The sequence below is a fragment of the Phallusia mammillata genome, chromosome 6 (genome assembly GCF_965637545.1).
Source record: "Phallusia mammillata chromosome 6, kaPhaMamm4.hap1.1, whole genome shotgun sequence".
Lineage (NCBI taxonomy): Eukaryota > Metazoa > Chordata > Ascidiacea > Phlebobranchia > Ascidiidae > Phallusia > Phallusia mammillata.
The window spans coordinates 21100242-21121226 of NC_137257.1; the positions used below are offsets into that span (position 1 = coordinate 21100242).

A 20985-nucleotide genomic window follows, 5' to 3' on the forward strand; every position below is an offset into this window, starting at 1 on the left:
AATCTGCGCTTCGTCGGCCACGGTCTGACATCCTTAATCCCGCCAAATCCCCCTGTCTACACCGACCCGACAAATACAAAGAAGAATAAAAATTTACGAGCTGGTAACAGTCCCCTCACGTCGCCAAGGGGATTAATACTTGGATAATTTGTGACAAGGTGACATATGGGGTAGCGGTGTAACAAAACGATTGCAGAGATATAACTTACAAAGCTTGGAAACTTCACATAAGCCAGACCACTCAAGTTATTCTTATCAGCAGTCCAATTAGACAGTTTAATGAACATTTTACATCATTCTTTTTATTGACTTGACCAAACGACCCTAAATGTAACGATTTTGTGTGGCCAGCCTGGCGCCCAAACGGTGTCCATTTCGTGAAATCGGGGCAAATGACCGGACCACTCGCCAGGCGGGCGGTCACGCGTGGCTGCAAACATTCATATAACGTCGGCATGCCTTTATGATGTCACAGAGGATATTTCGTGCATGAATGCACTGGATAAGCGAGATGCATCACCTGGTGGCTGTTACGGGGCTATAATGGTTTCAGGGGTATAATAATGGTTTTGAGTTAACGTAAACGCTCCAAGAGTTTGCTATTCTGTACGTAAGCTGTTGTTGACATCACAGGTGATCAGGATGCAGTACAGCTTTCAGGTGCACCGTTAAAGTGTCGTTTAAGCGGTGATTTAAGTTTAACCCCACGATGACATGTAAGCACGGCCAATTAGGAACATTTTCCGTTTCAGTAACTTGACAGGCGGGAACGCTATTCGCCAGAAACACGGCAAAAATGTGCTTATGTGGCAAAATTGTACGATTGGCGGCTTTGCTTTCGAAATAAACAGATCTTAAGCAAGTACTTTAAACATAACAACTGACAATTTGGGTAATCCCCGGGTAGAAATGTAAAATTCACATGGCTCATTGACTAAAAAACAAAATTTCTTTGGCATGTGGTAAAGGAAAATTGCATAACAAAGACAAAAGCATGTATTCAACACTTCCATTTGCTACACGTTAAGTCTTCGTAGGCATTTCGGTCAGTAACAGCCACTACGGGTTATGACGTCATCGCGGTTGATGATCAGGGAAAGTGGGGGAGAATCGTTTGATGGAAAATGCAGCTGTACGCGTCGGCCCAGGGGTCAACCGCTATCATTGTGATGTCATAATCATCAAACGCGAACTAAACTCAAAGGGCGTGTGCAGTCAAAGACAGTTTTCAAACGGTTTGTTTGCACACTAGGGTCAACGCGGTGGCAATATGGCAACATTATGAGTTAAGCGGCCTTTCCTAAGCACAAGTGTTCAATTATCTATGTAATAATTGGTATTTCATGCTGCGGTCGTTTATTACCAAGCGCAGTGCTGCTTAAGGTCACGTGATGTTTGCAAGCCAATTTGCGCTTAGGTCACGTGACATCGGTTAGGGGGAGTATGAAACGGACTTGACAAAATGCCAAAAGTTTGTTGCTTTCACTACTGCCTAGATGTTGTTAATGAAAAAGTGGATTTTGTAAAACCCTTTGGGAAATAACAGGAACAAAACAAATTTAATTTTCGAGTCTTTCGGTCAAATCGAAACACAATAAAAATGCCGTTATTTATTTAGCGTAAAACTTGTTACGTAACGAGTTTGTCGCACAAAACCTGTAGTCAGTACCACTGCAGACCAAACATTACTTTATTCCCAAGCGGCATGATCAGCGACCGTTAATGATAATTGTCTTTATGGCAACGGATCAAAGATCACAGCGATAATAACGCCTGAGCTTCGAATACACGCTTCGAAAGCCTGGACAAAATGCAAGAGAAAACTGGATAACCGAGCAATTGTTGCAGCTGGTTTAAACCGGTTTAAACCGGAATTTTGTTGAAATACAAGGTGAGATAATGGACTGACCGATCAAAGACTCTTGAACTGTCTGGATTACCCGATAAGCTTAAACATATCGTGTTAACGAGATGGGGTCTGATTTGGGTGGGGTTTGGGGTTTCAAAGGGTTAGAGGGCGGAGGCTGATTGAGGTTGATGCTTGTGATTAGGTGTTCAAATTAAAAGGGTACGAGAGGCGAAAAAAATGATGAAAAAGCGGTGGAACTATAGCGTAGGAACAACTTCATCAGCCAATCAAATTGTGGTACTGATCTAAAACATCCTGTTTGCGTCACTACAAAAAGGGGGTTCCCCACACGTCAACACACTCAGATGTCAATCAAATCTGACGTGTTTATGCGGGGCGAGTTGATAGGTGGCCGGTCCTTTTCCACAAACAGGTTCTAATCAGGCTAATCCCGCCCGAATGCGCTTCTCCGTCGCTAAGAATGCCCACAAACACACGGAACCAGTCGAAACAAAACCACGTCGTCGTCTATTCAATGCTGCCCCCGACGAAATGGAATTTGTTTACAAGAGCTGGTAACACCTGTGTTGATAAGATGCCACGATGTGTGTGTGTGTATGTGTTTGATTGTTGGTTTGCGTTTCTTTTGTTTCTGTTGCAATTTTAGTGTTTACTAATGGGACGGATTAACGATAAGCAACTTGACTCAACGATACTTTTAGGGGGATGGTTTTAACTTTTAAATGTAAAAAGACTTATTCTGTGTCGTTCACGTTTGACACATATTGTACACAAAATCTAATACTTTGAGTTCAATTTATTGTTTCTACTTAACAAAAACTTTTCTCTTTTTTATTTTTTTAAATGAAACAAAATGCATTAGTTCTTTAAAGTCATGACCTAAACTAAAGGGAGGTCCAAGTCATAGCAAAAGGGTCCATAAATTCTCACGCAACTGTCGCCTTACGTTTTTCTATTTACAAACAACGATTATGTGCTGGCTTCTCGCGACGGTGTCGTAAAATCGGAACACCCAATTTCAGTCTTTCCGTTCTGCATTTGCACCCGCGGTGGGACGTCGGTTATTGACGAGCAAAACACAAAGGCTTGCTAATTGCTCCAACCGTCGTAAATTGAAACACGGAACAGTTTCTAAGCTATCTCGTCGGGAGATCTCAAAATGTCATCACGAACACCTGATACTGTTCGGCAACCGGTCAGATATCTTCGCCGACCCTCTGACCGGCCATTGTGCCCACAATCGGGTCCAATTACACCGCGAGACGGATTGATTTGTCTTTTGTGGCTTACGGAAGCGAAAGTTGAATTGTAGGTGAATAAACAACTGTGGGGGAGGGCAAAGATCCAGCTTGTTGCCGGCCCATTCGACATGTACCTGGACAAAATGCACCTGTTCCTAAAATACAAGGTGTTCCAGGGTCGTCTTGTGGTTTAACAAAACTTTAATGAATTGTGTTTGAAATATTGGGGGACAAAACGCTATGCCACACTAACGCCTAAAACCCATAAACAACCGAATTTAACCACCCGATAGTATAAAAGATAATGTGCTTCACAGGTAAAACAAAGGTTGAGATTGATTAGGAACAAAATTGCCTTGGGAATAACACATCGTAATCCTTTGTAATTGTGCTAATAGATCTGATGTCTAAGGGCATTTCTCTTACTTGAGTTTCAAGTTTGCGCCTGGTGCATCAAGCAATGTTAACAAGTATGCCGTTTGTACAACACTATACCAAGGAAACCTGTTCAAATCACAAGTTGTTCACCTTTTGTACAATTCGCCGTGCAAGCATTATCTCGCGGACAAGTGACAGACGACCACCAGCGAATCCACTACATCAACGTCGCCAAACTGAAACAATTACGCCGAAACTTTGATCGCCAGCAAATCCTACACGAGTGGTCGAGTTTCAATTGAGCGGACAAGAGGGGTGCTTGAGGGGATTTCAGATCTAGGTCACGTGATTGGGGCTCGGCAACGAATGCCGGCTTTAAACTGTTTACTAAGAAATCAACTTTAGTTGAAATGGCAATGTCTTATTTGTACGAAGCAAAGATAGAAAGTGAAAACCCAATTTGTAAAGAATTTTAAAATATTTAACTTGAAAGGCAACTTTTCACATTTAAATAATCTACCAAAACCTCAAACACTATGTCCATTTGTGGCAAAGGAAAATAAGTAGGCCTTTGTTAATGTCTTTTGAATATTAGTTGATCAACTTTTGTAGCCTACAAATTCATTTTGATAAGTTTCATACGACAAGGTCTTCCGAGGTCGCGCAAACTCAATAGGTAAACTTGCGGTTAATTGAATAGCTTTTGCCGCAATACTGCGCATGTGTTTACTGCGCCAAGCACCGTACAGCAAGATCGAAGGTTTTCTGGCTGTCTTTGCGGTGTTGTGTCGGAAGAAGATCAAGATAGCTATCAGTGCTAGAAAAACCGCTGACTCTCAGATCAAGATAATGCAGTCGCCAACACTAAAAGGCAATCTCTCAAGTAAATGGTTTTTGCCGCGCCTTAAAAAGATTGGATCTCCTGCCTTATGTTGCAGCGATAAAACGATATACTTCAAGCAAGGGTACGAATTGTCAAAACATGGATCTAAACGTCCACCAAATGAAGTGCACAGACCTACTGTTACTCAGTAAATGATTAAATGCACACCTCAACAAATAATCAAGAAATATTTGGCTCTACTCTTACAAATATGTTATGAGTCTTCAAGGACGCCAGACCGCCAGCGATTTGAAACAGTTAAAGTGCTTTAAACTGCAGAAAGATGTCGCCACTAAGTCCGAGGCTTAATTGAGCAAACAACCGCTATGCACTGTTAAATTTACCGTAAGAAAAGCGAAAGTAGCAGATTCCCTACTCGTGGGAAAACTCCATTAAGCGGAACCGAATGCGGAAAGCATTTCCGGGTTGTCTTTTGACAGCCGGCGACGCGAAGCGACAGGGGCACCCGCAACAGAACTGGGGCGTATTGGGGGCGACGATGGTGTAAACAAGGGTGAATTACCGAAACAAGGAAACTGTGGAAGCAATTGGGTAAGGAAAAAGTTCATGATTTAGAGGTAAATTGGACATGATTTTCGGGGTATATATTTAAGAGTGAATTTGACATGATTATCACAAAAACATTTTTTGGCATAAGGTATCAGAGTGTTAAAAATTTTCTTCGCAAAAGCCGTTAAGGGGTGAAGTAAACTACCAAGAAGAATGTGTATTTTAGTAAGGGTTACTGTGGACCGGAGGTGTGATATTTTCGTAAATTGACAAGTTGCAAGATTTTATCTTTAGAACGTTATATGGAAACGCCTCGTTACAGGGCTCACGAACGCAGTAAAATCAAAGGCTGAATGCCAGATGAAAGATTCCAGTCGTTGAAATCTGATAGGACATGTTTTGAAAGTTTACGGTGTATCTTGTTTCACAACCTCAATGGTGTGTGATATAAATTTTGTATAATTCCTATGCGACCTATTACAGAAAATCACGCAAAATAAATAAGAACCACATAACGGAAATAACTTACAAAACTACCCACTTAACGTGGTTAAACACGGAATATCCCTACACAATACAATACAAAAGGTCAATTTCAAACAGGTAATTGAAGCGTATATAGCTACTGCCAACGTAAGGGAATGTAGAAGTGCAATACAAATTCTTGGGTCAAGGCAAAGATGTAACTTCATTTCCTAACACCTTGACAGTATAAAGCCTTACTCCGCGGAAAAACACTTTACCTGAAGTGGTGACGCTAGGTCGATAGGCAAGTGACAATGCATTAGGTAAGTAGGCTGGTTCTTAGATTCGATAGATCGCAAGTACTGCAAAACTTTTAGCGTGAAGCAAACAATGTAAGCAGAAGCGACCATCTCGAAAGGGCAAGGCGGTGTGGTCCTTTGATGACGTAACAAACGGCGTACGCGCGAAGAGACGTTGACAAATAGAACTTTAATCACCAATTGTTGTAGGGGCATTGTTCCGACGTAGGTTAGGTGCGTACAAATGGCAGGGTTCGAGCGTTTGATGGTCGTAGTGTGTACGACGTTATTGAACAAAGTAATTCGCGGCTTTTTGCGTAAGGTCTATTATGCTTCACCGCAACGTTGGAATAATATTTGGTTTTGATAGTGACAGGTAGTATCTTATTGTGTGCTTGTACGTTCATAAATGCCAGTAACTACGTGTCGGATAGTTATACTCACAAAACGCGCATATTAAACACCTTGACGTCCGTTTCACAGAAAGCTCGTTTGATTGGTGCCAAGAGAATTTTATGTCAAATACCAAACGCGTTATAGTTTCATCCAGCAAGTCAAAAACCTAATTGACACACAAGGGTAAGTCTCAAACCTCAACAGCCACGAGAGCCAGAAAAAATACATTCACATATAAACACTTAGTTTCTACCCTTAGCTTCTGACAAACACATTAACCCCGATCCATCAACGTCTTTTACAACAAAAGAATCGTATTCCAGTGGCACCAGAGACCAGTTGCACAACAATCGCTGACAAACATATCCGTATACTTGTGTAGTTCGCTGATGGGTGGGTTTTAAATTACGTGTATTGGGTGGGATTAGATTTTTTAGCGGAAGCAACGGAATTCGTTATTTGATATGTCGTGATTTAAAAATACGAAAGAAAAGTCTTCATAGTCAAACAACAAGATGAGATTGTAGTAGATTGTGCAAACTATCGCTTTGGAAAACATGCACTAAATATCAAAGATTTCATTTAGAAATTTCCTGCTAGTCACTAAGGTGGTAGTAGTATGGACGATGCCCAACTGAAATAGTAGGAGCGCAAACTTCCACAAAAAGACATAAACTCTCATACCTTTAGGTCCAGGTGGGCAAGTACAAGCTGATGCTGATCTTTTTAGTCTGAAGTTCACTGGTGCTGTTTCCACATTATCCTGTAAAATAAATTGGTGGTTGAAACATAAAGACGAGTCGAATAAAACACCGTAACGATATCTCATGGATTGGATACTAAACACTGAAAAATGGCAAGATTTGCAATTTCTTGAAATTAAATGGAGAACCGTATACTGGATGTTGTTAAATTATGCCCTAATATATAAAGGCCTTCGCACTGGGATGCCACAATTTCTCAGCATCAGGCTTTTAAGTCATCGGACAATAAAATCTAAAATTAGTCGACATTCAGACCACCTGGGTGATATAGACGTTGGACGTAGGATAAAGGCGTCACCTAAGACAGCGACAAAATGTAAAGAATTCAAGAACAGACGGTACTGAACTCGTCTACGCATTATGCGAGCTGGTGAAGTGGAAAGACAGGCGTAAATTTAATGATTCATCTATACATTGAACACCTTGATATTGGCATCGACGGCGCGTCAAGGTTTAGGTCTTTGCCGCAGCATGACAGACACAAGGAAGATCTGATAGCCATACTCCGTGGCAGATTAATTCCAGACGTCTGCTATCAATGACTTACGCCAATTATAGGTAAGAGATAAAAAGTGGAGAAATCTTTTATCATCGAAAAACATTTTGCTCACCGACATTCCAGTGGGAATTAACATAAAATTCACATGACTTTTACGGATCAATGGGCTAGTGGTGGTGGTGACTCCTTTTACTCACAAAAGGAAGAGAATAAAATCATTAAATGTCTTTGTTCAAGTTTTGTGTTCATGATTCATAACTAAACTGAACATAATGATTTTTTTCTATTTGAATAAAAACACAAAAGGTGTTAAAATAGGCACTAAAAGCGAAATTTTAAGTAATAGTAAGAAGGGTAATGCAAAAATGAATGTTTGAATATGTACAGCGCACAACAACGGCCTGTGATGTTTCGTGAAGTGTTTGTCATTTGTCCAGTTTAACACAAGTGAGGCGCAAACGGAAATGTGTTGACGAACAGTCGCGTGTTTCCGATAAGTTTTCGCGTCCGTAAGTTCGAGAACTTTGGACGGGTGGCGCTAATCGTATCATCCGATTGCTGAAGATTAACTTGGCAGCGTTGCTAGCGGTTTGGCACGTCTTTGAAGTCGCTTAACGTTAATGAGGTAATATTTCCGCGCGAAATGGATCAGCTGAACGCTGTTGTAACCTGGTGTGAGATCCTGGCATGTCCAAACAGATGCTATAACATTGGTATAGGCGCGAAACCACAACTGTTAAGGTGCAATACCAAATTGTCTTAATTGTCGATAAATGATTTAAACATCACCGGCAGTTTGATTGCTTCATTGATAATTATAAACTGCCTTTACAAAGATTAACATATGTACTTTTTGGTGTTGCTAGTTGAAGGAACCACATTGGCTTCAATTCAATTCGGTAGCCCTGGGAAAATTTGTCAAATTAAAACTACACAAACCTTCCGTCAAATAGTGACGAAGGATAATCCCTGATGTAAACCCTTGAAAACGTCGCACAAGCAACATAGAGATCGTAGTGAAGTGGGATTATCGACAAAAATACGGCGCCAAATTTTGCAGACGAACTAACTTTTGTGGTCACACCAAGAACATTGCCTTGTTCATGTCATATAGTTGTAACCGCTTCTGTGGGTTTTAAAATACGCAGTTTGGGTGTCACAGGTTTAAACCAAACCTCAAAATTGCGACTTTTTGTTTAAACATTTTAAGCACGAGAGCTTGTTGCTTAAGTTAGGGAAACTACACGCGTTTAAATTCTATTCGAATAAGTCACTGGGAATGCCTTCAAAGAAATATATGAATATCTTACAATTTGATACACGAATAACTTAACGCAGTTTCAAGTTGCTATGAGACAGCCTCTATAGCTTTGTGAACCAGCGATACTTGCAGGCATTTGAAACTTCAACCCGAATACATTTGCAGCCACAAGTACGTAACTGTTTGCTTGAGGCATCTTCCGCATCATTGTTGGCATGTGATGGAATGTTATTTAAGTCAGTGGGCATCATTTGCAAGCAACGCGCGCATTGATTCCCAAAGGAAGGTTGGTGACCTCGTTAAAGTCGCCTTGCCTGTTTGTTTCGCCACTGTCGAGGCGCAAAGATTTCAATTCCCACTTACAAAACTTCCTAAATGTAAATTGACACTAATTTTAAAATTGAATTCCATACCCATTTAACCTTGGCTATTTGTTTAGGTCTAAGCGCCGAAATGTTAATTACTTGGAAAGCAAGGAAAGAAAAACAGTCAATTAATTTATCTCTCTTCGACAGACCACAACGCTTTTCGACTTCAAGAAACAATTTAGCCAAATGTTTTGACGAGAGGCGAAAGCAACAACGCAAATCGCTTATAAACAAAAACCTCGTTTTTCTGGTAACCCTTAAACCGCTAAAAGTTTTTTGACAATGGTCTGCATTTACGCAGCAACCTTTGAGGGCCAAACACAACCAGTGCAACTTATCGCTTTACACAGCAAACCTTGTTTTGCGAGATTAACAACACGAGTCTGAATGCAGACAAGCAAAGAGTCGATCTTGTTTAGCTTGCTCGCTCCTCAGGGCAAATCGCAATCACCCAAAACAGAATTTTTCACCGCGAATACTTGACATATCAGCAACGTTTAACCCTGGTTAGTTGATACTGGTGGCTTACAGGAGGTAGCTTATGGAATACAGCGCACTAAGAACGAACTACTTGCTTTAAAACGTCATTTACAAAACCAAGCGGGCGACGCGGGTGCCTTTGCGTAAACCTTCCACACCTCACACAAAGTTTACTTTTCATTTGTGGCTTCAAACCGCATTGTAAATTTGACCCGTACACCAATTTACACGCCTTATGGTAACTTTACAAAAATGGTACTAACCAACTGATCCAATTTCCGCTGAAAAGTTGTAACCCGGTTTGAGAGTCGATCCACGGTCTCAAGAAGACCTGAAATGGCGTGTTCCTGGTCTGAAATCTTTTCCTGGTATCCTTGGCATGTATTTTGCAGCAACTTCATGCTGTTGTCGTTCTGTATGACTTTTCCGGCGAAAAGGATTGAGGTAAACAAAGAGCTTAAACAGGCGAGGCTCAGAACCACGGCGGTAACGAAATGGCAAAATGTTGGCGGACGCTGAAACTTCTTGTCGTAGCTTTGTGATGTCATGCCACTTGACGTCATCATGTCCTTATGTGACCCTTCGGGGTAACCCATTGTCCGAGTAGGCTGGGTTGAAAAGTTTTTGTTCGTATTGAAACTATTGATCACTTTCTGCTATGCGCGCGTCGAATTATAGGTTGTGATTGCAGAACAATTGAGCTTGGTATGTCTACTAAACAATTCTGTCAAAACAAGTAAATTAAAACCTTTAGATTCAATTCTAAATACTTTTTTAACTACCAAATCTGCCTACTTAAAATTGAAGTAATTTTATAATGTTTGCTCCGTGGAAGACAAAATCTAACAAAAGCAAGCCGATGTCTTCAACAAAGCAAATATCGCATTAAAATCGGTCGTGTAATACAGCAAGAACTCGTGCGCCTTGCCTTTCAACACACTGAAGAAATAATATATATTGTACACAATAGAACGTTAAATATACTCCTTTCCTTCCTCGAACCGCTGACTACTTCGCCTAAAATGACTTTAAATTCCGCCTACTGAGCCTTCTAACATCTGTATGAAAGCAAAAATTCGCCGCAACAAATTCCATTGGCTTTTTAATTGCCAGTCATATTGCTGTTGTACATTGCGCGGCGGCTTTTTACTTTAACCGCAGCTTCTATAGTAGCCTGTGCAAATCGAAGCGAACATTAAGCCGGATAAGAATCACGCAGTTTGGCTGAGATCCATGCCTTGTGTTTTGCTGAAAACGCGACACTTTTGCCCAAGGCCCGTACACTGAAAGACTCACAGCACCTATGACACTTTGAAACCTTCTGTGGGCTGCAATATAAACGAGAGAACTACCTTTTTCTCGCGCCTGTCTAGAAAAGAGAACCAGTCCTCTCTCGTTCCAAGCCTATCCAGCCCGTTGTTATCTCTCGCTATTGAATTGCAATGTAACCACGTGCAGCGACTGGGGTCCTAATTGCCGGGTGGGCAGGGGGTGCAAATTGGCCCTTGTTAGCGGGCTAATTGTGCACGGGCCCTATCAAGCCGCGCAATCAGCAATAAAAGAATTTGTTACAAATGGTCTGTAATGTCTTGCTAGTGTTGTGAAAATTTAACGACAATGGTAGTTAGTACTGTAAAATCTATTGATATTATACTTGCTATTGACCAATTGCAGCATTTCAAATAACTTCATAACCTTGGCATTATTTGAATGTGGCTTATTATTGTAATAAAATATTGCACTCATTTTTTTTTTACTTTGCTTATTTGTGATTGGTGTAGACTGTAGAATATAGACATCTTCGGTTATTAGACTATCATTATACATCGACCAATTTTGAGCCGTGTAGTGCCCAACATTTTGTGCAAAGAAATTGTGTGAAAATGTGGCGCTTAACAATAGTGTTCTAAGTCCTTCAGCGGCAATTTAGGCTATTTTGTTACATGTCCTGGGTTTAAATCCCATCACATACCCGTGAGAACAGTTTGTAGAAGAAATTTTAAAAAGTGAAACGCGCTGCATATAGCTACACCGCGTAGTAAACGCTATGTGACGGAAGCTCACAAGAAAATAACTATAGTGCAATGTGTGTAAACATGTATGAAGAATCGCAGGCCTCACTGTTGTTACGTGCTGTAAATCAAACAACATCTATTTGGTATATAGTTCACCAAGGTAAGATGCCTTTCTCCTGTATCAGAAGCGATACAATCGACTTGTCGAGGGCGGTGTGATTCACCAACTCCACAAGTGAAGTGCCGAGTAAAAAGCAACGGAAATCACCCGCTAAGCCTAATGACACCGTCAACTGCAGGTGGGCCAGCTTCTATATCCGTATGACTGGAACGCAATGTCTAAATTTGCCACCTTGAAATGTGTGCTGTTTCCGTTGCCTTGTAAGTAAGGTGGAAGTTACATCTGCCGAACTTTGTTTCAGAAATAAACCATGAACAGACAATTCATTTCCGCGATAATGTCTTTACGCCTATATACCTTGACAAGGTTCTAATTGAGGAGACCCGGGTGCAAAAGCTGAATTTTCAGGAGGTTATACCAATTATTTTCGTAATTATAAGGTCTACAGCAGCACATTACAAAATACACATGACACAACGCACCGCCACAAAAATTCAGTAATCAAATTAATAATACTTTCTGCAACCTCTGGCAACTTTAAAAGTGGACATTTGGGCGTAAACTATATAATGCAATACTTCAATCTCTAAATTCCACTAAAATGAACAAAAATAGATTAGACATATAGAATTGCTGCCAGGCGTATTTCATTAACTTTTTAAGTTTATAAAAATACGTTCGAACAACAGCAACTAAGGCTTTAAATCAGGGTAAAGGATCAACAGAAAACGTAAATGTGGTTTTACTTCTGTTAAAACAAAAAACACAAACCGACAGCGTACAATTTCAAAATTCCAAAAACATACAAACAGTTCGCCATCATTATCATTGCTTCACAATCGTATATAAATCATTTTAGAGTAAATACAAAAATAAAACTTTAGGATATCGGCAATGCCACAAATTAATGCATCTTTGAGCAGTAACGCAGTACGTAGTGTTTTGTGACGTTCAAAACCTACATCAGACGTTTTTAACATAAAAACTGTCTCAGTTACACAAGATCGCAAATGTGATGTGGTTGTTATCTGGCGGTTGTGGCAAATCTTGCGGCTGTTTCAGCTTGTTAAATCACATTCTAGTTCCGCCACGCCCAGACAAATGCGACCCACAGGTTAAGTAACATGCCATTTTGCGAATTCATATTTATGTGGCCACTCAAAATGTCATTTTTTCATGTTAATGCATTTTTAACCTAAAAAAATGTCAAGAAAATAACTGAACATTAGAAAAGAAAAAGTATTTTTGGGATGCATTTCAACGTGGTACGTTAATTTAAGTATATTTACTACTTCAGGTGAAGAGAATAAGGCCCTAAAAATAGCAAATCTGAAAAACATTGTACGATTTGCAAGACATTTTACGACAAAGCGACGAAGGACAATTTTCGCATGTATATACTGAGGCAAAAGCAATGACTCATGTAGTGTAACCACAATGACCCACATGAGCCTGCTCGATTTGAACACAAAAAATCATTGTTGAATTACTCTGAACTTTTCACCTCACCATGCTATAGCGTTACGAAATTATTGAAAGGCTATTAAGACTTACATAGTCCATGGTTTCCAAACAAACGTTTTTAAATGAAGTTTTGCAATTTTTTTACTTTATTATTATAAGAAGTTGGTCAAATAGGGTTCTCATTGGGCATATGGCACACCATACTTGAATTTTTAAGTTAAGAAACAGATTTGTAATCTTGATTTTAAAACTTATACGTACTCATAACGGTTCACAACATTTGGACCAGTTCGTTCTGCAAATAGTTCTTAAGTTGTAGTCCATAGTTTACGGGTTGACCTTAACTTAATACTTACAGTTACCTTATATATATATGGGTATTTCCAAAACCAAACTTCATCCTATAGCAAACGACAATGATTTACAGCAGAGGCGAAAGATCATATTTACAAAAAACAATGAAGACATTAACCTGAATTTCACCTCCTGCTATCAGCAACGAACCCATCAGATGCGCACACTTTCCACGTGACCACATTGAGGCAATGTTTCGTCATAGAGGGTGGGTAAATATTTGATAAGTACGCTATTTGTTTGCGGAAACATAACCCAGGAAGATCATGATTGCTGAGTAGCAGGGCCGAGCACAGCTGTTTACCCCAATTAAACGACGATCTGTTGTTTGCACGAAGCAAATCCGCGTATCGGCAAACAGAAGAAAGGTCGTGGAATGCTGGTGTCGAAAAACAGATGAAATAATGCAAAATGGTATATATACACCAAACCATGCATCAAGTTAACCCGCTACAATGTTAAGCTTGCGTTTTAGGTTAGTTTTTTTGGTCTCTTTGCGACAAAGCTTCAATAATTTTGATACTATGTAACCTAATCATCACATAAAATTATTATGCATGAATCTTAGGGTACATTTGTATTATTGTATTGGTGGCTGACCAGCAAAGCCTGTGTATTAACATAAATGCTTAGGACACAGAAAATTTGAAAACCTTGTGCGACGACCCATACATAGCGAACCGTCTTCAAGGGGGTCCTCTTAATAAAGGTCATGCACCAGTAATCACTGGTTTTCAGTTATTTGTAGTTAAGCTCATATTTTCATGATTTTCAAACACAAATAATCCTACCTTTCAGCTAACATATTAATAATTTATTAGTGGGCTTTAAAATAAACTGGTATTGGCGACTGCTGTATGGAAGGGCAAAAAAGATGTAAGTTTCAATTGCGCGTGCCTCGCGTGTGTTGGGCAAATAGAGCGGGGTCAAGGACCTTTTTGTTGGCGCTCGTGGCTTACTTGTCACCAGATACTATGACGAATTGACTGACCGGGGATTTTAATTAAATACACCGAATATTTGGGGTAAGTTGACTTCTTGTTCGACGGGGTTATGTTAAGAATTTCTAAACCGGAATGTAAAAAGTCTGCTGTTGCGCATCGAGTTACAAACAAAAATAAAAGTTTTAACACTGATGCAATAAAACATTCCAACTTTTAAACCAAGGAAGAAATCAACAAACATTTCATATTCCAAAGTTTTTTTGAAATTAACTCAGTTGGAACACTTTTAGCCTTAAACGCCCAGCATAAATGCCGTAACAATATATTTGCGCAAACGATTTTGCAAGGCAAGGAAAACGCCAAAATAAACAGAAAAGTACGATTAAAAGTTCTAAATGAAGGAATTTTAAGCAAATTCTTGCGCTTTTGGTTGGGTTAGAATATGCTGAACCCATAGCAGCGGACCGACTCAACCTTTCGCACATGCACACCTAAATGTTTACCAAACTTAAGAAGCATGCAACCTCAGTAGCTCAGGTTACGGTAAGAAATTTACACCCGCTCTGCAAGATGTGTCAATCACAAGAAAAAAGATTGAAGTGAGAATTGGAATACAAAGTGCATTGTAGGCCTATCAGTATAAGTTTTAAAGAAAATTCATCAAATGACAAGTTGGTTCAAGTACCACCATTGGCAAAAAGCCTGGTTTACTTTCAATGAATTGTCAAATATAGAAATAAAAGTTTTTTTTCAGAATATGTGACAATTATTGGATTTGTATACTACATTTGGTATTATTATTCGTCTCAACAGAAGCCAAAAAACAGAAACCAAAAAAAACAAAAACAGTAATTATGCTTTGATGTAGAAAAACAAATTGCAATTTAAAAAAAAGTAGCAATTGTTTCCCCATTAAGTTTAGAAAATTATACACCTGAAGTTGTACCATATTGCATTAAAAGCAAAAATATCATGAAAGTCACCGTTTCCATTATACTTAGGTCCCGCCAATCACCTCGATACCTTGTAGCACTTAATTGACACAAAGTTGGCCCGCAAATCGTTTCGCAGTGATCGAGACCGGCGCACAATGACCTGGAGTGACCCCGGCAATTAAACTGTCACGGTCACATTGACGAATCGCAGCTGAATGTCAAGATTGCGCAATCGCTAGCGACCAATCACGGGCGAACAAAGAAGTCACATGTTTACTTTACGTGCCTTGTCTTGAAACATTTCGTACCGAGGGTAATTTTCTTCGATCGGATCTGATTTCTGGGAAATTCATTTCGGGGCAGAGCTTGAGTTGTTTTGATCAGAAAGGTTACATGAACAAACGTCTAATAGCAGTTTTTCCTGGATATAAGGAGTCGTAATTGTTTTCAAGAGCAATTTAAAAGCATTTATCTTATCGTAAGAAGTTTATAAAATTCGGCAAACATCTAGTGAGTCGCAAAACGGCAATAATGTGCCCAAAAAGATACAAGTTTGAAACATGTAAATGTAGCGTCATTGCGACTTTTATAAAAATGCGACTTAATACAGAACCCCTCAATAGCGCTAGCTTGTGGTTAGATATATATATTACCTTGTGTTGTAACGTAAACAAAACCTAGTTAAACGTCTAACCTTAAACTACAAGCAAAGTGGCAATGCGATTTTGTGGACTTTTTCACACCAAAGAAAATTTTGAAAATTTATAACGATTTAAAAAACACACAAAAAAATAGTTTAGACAAATGCTGCTTAACATCCACGAAACTTGATTAAACCACACACATATATTTATTCTTATTAGCTACAACAATTTCCCATTATGTTTAAGGCAACAAAGTTATGCACTATTAAATGAACCAAGCACTTCATATCAGACTGGTGAACGGCAATCACGTTAGCTACATTATTATCAAAAGATTTGCGTTATATTTTCGGTTTCGACTTTCCTCTGTGGCAAGTAAAATAGCTTGGTAAGGGTAGAGATGAAGGTGGGCATTTGGGTAAACTGTATTGGAACCGTGTCTGCTTGTGGCCCAATCGGCCCTTCCTCGCTTGGTGTCTCTGTTGAGCCAAACTGTTTCTTAGCCACGTTTCGAGAAACAATTGTGAGAAGTTGAAGAATATCTTGCTTACGGCTTTGACCTTTAATTTTACACTTGTAGTACGCCAGCAGCACATTTGCCAAAGTCTGGATGTACCACGAACCGTTATCCTTATCTCGGAAGCTGACAAAACCTGTTAAATTTGAAGTAAATCAAACAAACAGTTTGCAAATCTGTTATCAAAACCGTCACCATCCCGAAGAAAATCTTGACAGCACCAAAATACGTGTGAAACCAAAACTAATGTCATTTTTTTATAATTAGTTTAAATACTCAAGGCCAAAAAATTCATGTATAAACACACTTAATCGCGAACAGCATGGCGAGCAAATTACGTGTAGTACAATCAACACGTTAAGGAAATTGAGGTATTTAAAATCAAAATGTTGTTGTTTAAACAGTTAATGCAACTATCTCATCAAAGTATAAACCGATCGGTCATAAATTTGGACAAAAACAGCACATCGTTCTGAAGATATATGTGGTCAAATTTAAATCACTAAATAGATGGTCACCACCTTTAGTTGTTGCGTTGCAGACCAAACAATCCGAATCAGCCGGAAGACTTTGCAGTGAAACCCCTTCATCTCTGGTAGCATCAGTTTTCGGGGGCGACTCGTCCACAGCTACATTTGTTTTGTTACCTCGACAAGCCTAAATAGTATGGTTGTTCGAAACAGAAACAAACGTTTTTTACAATACACTGTAAAAACTGTAATAAGGTTTGATAACTTTACTATTTAGTGGCGCAAATCCATCGCAAATTTTAGTGGCGACTTTTTTTAGCTTGTAGAATTTGATGATGTCATAACAATGGTTAAAACATAATGACGTCACAACGCTCAAATGCTGGTTAAAAAAACGAGTTACCTACTGAATAACGAGGCCACTAAAATCAGTTCCGGATTGCGTCCCGGGATTTCCGCCCGTGCTACTGTTACATAAGTTTTAGTACAAACTTCCACAAATAAAACACGACCTGAAACACAAACATCTTGGGCTTTCCCAATAACGTAGCACACTTGTTTCCATAAAATTTTTGGTATATGTCCTCTATGAAAAATCTGCCGTCCTTGACGAAAATGTGATGACCATCTCCGTGTGACATAAACACCATCACCAAACTTGCAAAATCAGAAAAGTCCTGTTTGGCGATATCATCTAGTTTCTGCAAACAGGAATAGCGGCAACCGATTTTTTTACACATATCATGGTTCCTAATTCTATAGCAAAGACTGGGAACCGATGGCTCACAAACAAGATGTAGCGCTTTTAATGACTTTTTGGGGCTTCTTGGCTCAAAATATCTTAGTTTGCATTCGTTGACACAATTAGTAAAACTTGCGATACCAAAACATGTAATCTTCAAGTTTATTTTAATGCGTACGTTTTTAGTGTAGAGTTGCACCCAGTCACATATTTTGTTTGAAGTAAACAAAAATACATTTTAAAATGTGTGACTATATTGACTCTCTTAACCTAAAAATCACGACCTCTATAGCACCCAGCCAAGAGCAAATGCAATGTTAGAAACTTGTGATACACTTGCCTTGTTAAACATGGAAAGTGTAGTCTGGTCCTGATCCTCCGTCTCAGTTCTAGTTTCAAAGCCAAATGTATCAAAAACGTCTGTTAGCTTTTCCGCATCCTTGCCAGAGCCTTGCCGCCGGTCGTTGGGATCTACAGAAATGGTCCAAGAGTCCGATTATAACCTATTCCTTTAACTGTGCGTCAAACAAACCTATACTCACCAGAATCAAATTTTGTAAAATTAAAGATATATGCTTTTCCAATTTGCTTGCCAGTTTGGTAGACTTCCTCCTGATAAGTTTCCATTTTCAATTCTTTAGCTGACTTACTAAACAAGAAGCCGAGACACCGGTTTTAAAGCTAACAGCGACGTTGAGTAAATGAGTTTAAAGAATTGATACCTTACAATACTTCGCTTACAAATCCAACCGTTGGAGCGGAACTGGATCGACATTTTTATTGCGATACCCAACAGAGGAGTTAAAGGTCCGTGTATTTAAACTTAACAAAACGCTAACTTTCCAGCAGAACAAAAACCTGATTTCCAAAGAAATAGCGTCAGTCCATTTGTTTCAACAATAAACAGAAAAACAAAAACCGCTGTTCCGTGTACGCCAGTTTTAGTCAAAACAATATTTTGAAGCAAAAGTTCAACACAAAGGTCGCGTGCGTTTCCATACCAACGGTCGTAACTCACTGACACTAATAGTTTGATCAAAAACAAAGCTACCGACAGCTTGTATATAGTGGACACTTACGTTCTATTTACAATGTGTATCCAAGCTATCATGGAGTTTTGTTTTTGAACAAGCAACGTTCAAAGACGTGTATATAATGTTAGTGTGTGTTACATAGCTTTACTTGTCGTTTTTATTTATCGTTACCATGGCCGAACGACAACGAAGCCATAATCAACACGCCAGTTTCTGTAATACGTGGTCGTGTCGCAATTACTTCAACTTTCCGTTGAAATGGTGGCGAGTGAGGTTATGTTAAAACTTTATGAGGGTTAATTTGGTCACCACAAAAAGCGATACCAAAACATATATCAATGTCCTTAACCTTCCAAGCAGAGTTTGTTAGGACAGAGTCCAAGCAATCTCCACACAGGTGCCTTTCACTTCGCTCCATTTGTTTAGTACTTCTCCACAACAGATTGCGACACGTCAATATACAAGGAAGCACAGACGAGAAAGTTTGAAATGAATTTAAATTTAATAGAATCTCTAGAATATAATGAGTGCGGGGTTTCATATGATCCGAATAAAGGCGTTAAACTGTAGATATGTGCTTTTACAATTGGTTCTCGCACTTTATCCTGCACAAAGATAGCGTCCAATCACAGCAAGGTAACAAGGATTCACAGAGTCACATTATCATCCTAAGAAACTGCGAAAAAACACATTGCAAATTGTCATAATTTGTTGATATGTTTGAAAACTTGGGAATCCTGAAATAATCAGGCACTATAGGTTTGGGAAGTCATTGCATGTCTCCATCAGGTGGAGCACGCCCAACGGCATTGTTGCGAGGCAATTTAAATGGACTTCTGAGGCTTGATGAAAATGAAGGCATTTGCTTATACCACCTTTTGTGAAGCTGGTTGTCCCTAAATATCAACCCATAATCTTTTTTTTCAGCAGTTTTGTCTGACACCATCGACAACAAGGAAGTGATGTCCTCAGAATCCCCTTTAAACAGTGACAGTACCCATCGTTAATATACAGGTTTCGTCTGTTTATGAAAAGGTTTTGTAAATGCTCGGCGATGATTTTTTTAATTCGTGGCCATACACAACATTTTGCATTACTGAAAAAATGGTAAGCAATAAGCAAAAACTGTAGACCAGATATGTTGGAAAGCTTGGTGTAGTGTATTCAATAAAAAGGAGTTGCGTTATGATTAAGTAAAGTAAGTTGTGTTCTGTCCTACGGGCGCATGTCATAAAGTGAACGTGTATAGAGGTAGCCTAACCGTTATTTTCATGATATTCCTTCAGCACTTCGACCAAACATTGAATAAACCACGAACCGTTTTCTTCATGCCTAAAGCTCATGAAACCTGTGAAAAATCAACTATAAGTTATGTTCTACAGCCAAATTGAAATATGCATGCAGCTTTGTGAACCAAAAATGACATTATTTAATGCTAACCATCACTAGAGGCGTTGCAAATCACAAAATCAGCAGAAGCTGGAATGGTTTGTAACGCAACTCCTTCGGTAGCAATCATAGACATTTTGGCACGTTTTTATTGTCATCCCCAATAAGGTTGGTATCAGGTACAGTTTTTCCGTCACTGCCTGAATCTACACATTCATCGATGTCGGATCCCCGACACATCTGGTAAAAACAGAATTATTGAAACAAATACCGGCGATTTTTCTAAAACTAGAACCTGAAAAATGAAGATTTTTGGTTTGTTTTGCAATTTTGGACAATTTCCTGCACGGAACTATCTGTAAATGTCTTCAATACAAAATCTGCCATCGTGCATCAATATGTGTTGACCATCTCCGTGAGAGAAAAATACCAACACCAAACTGTTTACAGAAGTCTTTCCCTGCAATTTTATCGAGAGTCTGCAAAAACAGATCGATGTTACTTGTCGGCAATAAATATATTCTACACCATTGCCTATACTCGCCGCATTGAATTCCGAAAGAGTCAAGTTCAACAAAGGATGTACGTCGGTGGTGCCTGCGCGGACCACGTCTGTTTTAAAGCCAAGCGTCTCGAGCATTGAGCTAAGATCATTTTCGTCTGTTTCGGATCCGGTTCTTTCCTCTTTCACTACAATTGATGCAACTTTCAATAAAAGTTTTCTTCCTATATCCACTGTAACTTACTGTACTGAAACTCTATGTCAGGGGTTCTTAACCTGGGGTGCACGCACCATCAAGGGGTGCGAGAACTGTTCCTAGGGGGTGCGGGAATGCTGAATCATTAAGGTTGGTTAGGCCTATTCTATTTAAGCAATTACAGAAGGGGGAGCGAAAATTGGTTAGTGATTTGTAAGGGGGTGCGAAAATTGGTTGGTTGTAT

General features: G+C 39.4%; 3 protein-coding genes across 3 annotated transcripts in view; all 3 read right to left on the reverse strand.

The window, feature by feature from the left end:
- Window positions 1–10158, reverse strand: part of LOC145234053 (uncharacterized) — a 33825-nt gene extending 23667 nt beyond the window's left edge. Inside the window, exons 1-2 of the mRNA XM_080098830.1 lie at window positions 9678–10158; window positions 6727–6805 (exon numbers count right to left, since the gene is read on the reverse strand). Of these exons, the coding sequence (XP_079954956.1) occupies window positions 6727–6805; window positions 9678–10010 (412 nt within the window). The 5' untranslated portion in view covers window positions 10011–10158. The remainder of the gene's footprint in view (window positions 1–6726; window positions 6806–9677) is intronic.
- A 6060-nt stretch (window positions 10159–16218) lies between these two features.
- On the reverse strand, window positions 16219–18247 carry LOC145234489 (caspase-6-like). Its single transcript, XM_080099216.1, has 5 exons — window positions 18163–18247; window positions 17961–18091; window positions 17391–17579; window positions 16930–17065; window positions 16219–16544 (listed from the first exon to the last, which is right to left on the reverse strand). The coding sequence occupies exons 1-5, from the start codon at window positions 18245–18247 to the stop codon at window positions 16219–16221; spliced, it is 867 nt and encodes a 288-aa protein (XP_079955342.1).
- Window positions 18248–19423: 1176 nt separating this feature from the next.
- LOC145234490 (caspase-6-like) lies at window positions 19424–20179 on the reverse strand. The gene is made up of 3 exons (XM_080099218.1): window positions 20095–20179; window positions 19916–20002; window positions 19424–19632 (listed from the first exon to the last, which is right to left on the reverse strand). Exons 1-3 carry the CDS (start codon window positions 20177–20179, stop codon window positions 19424–19426), a joined length of 381 nt encoding a protein of 126 aa, XP_079955344.1.
- Between the last annotated feature and the right edge of the window lie 806 nt (window positions 20180–20985).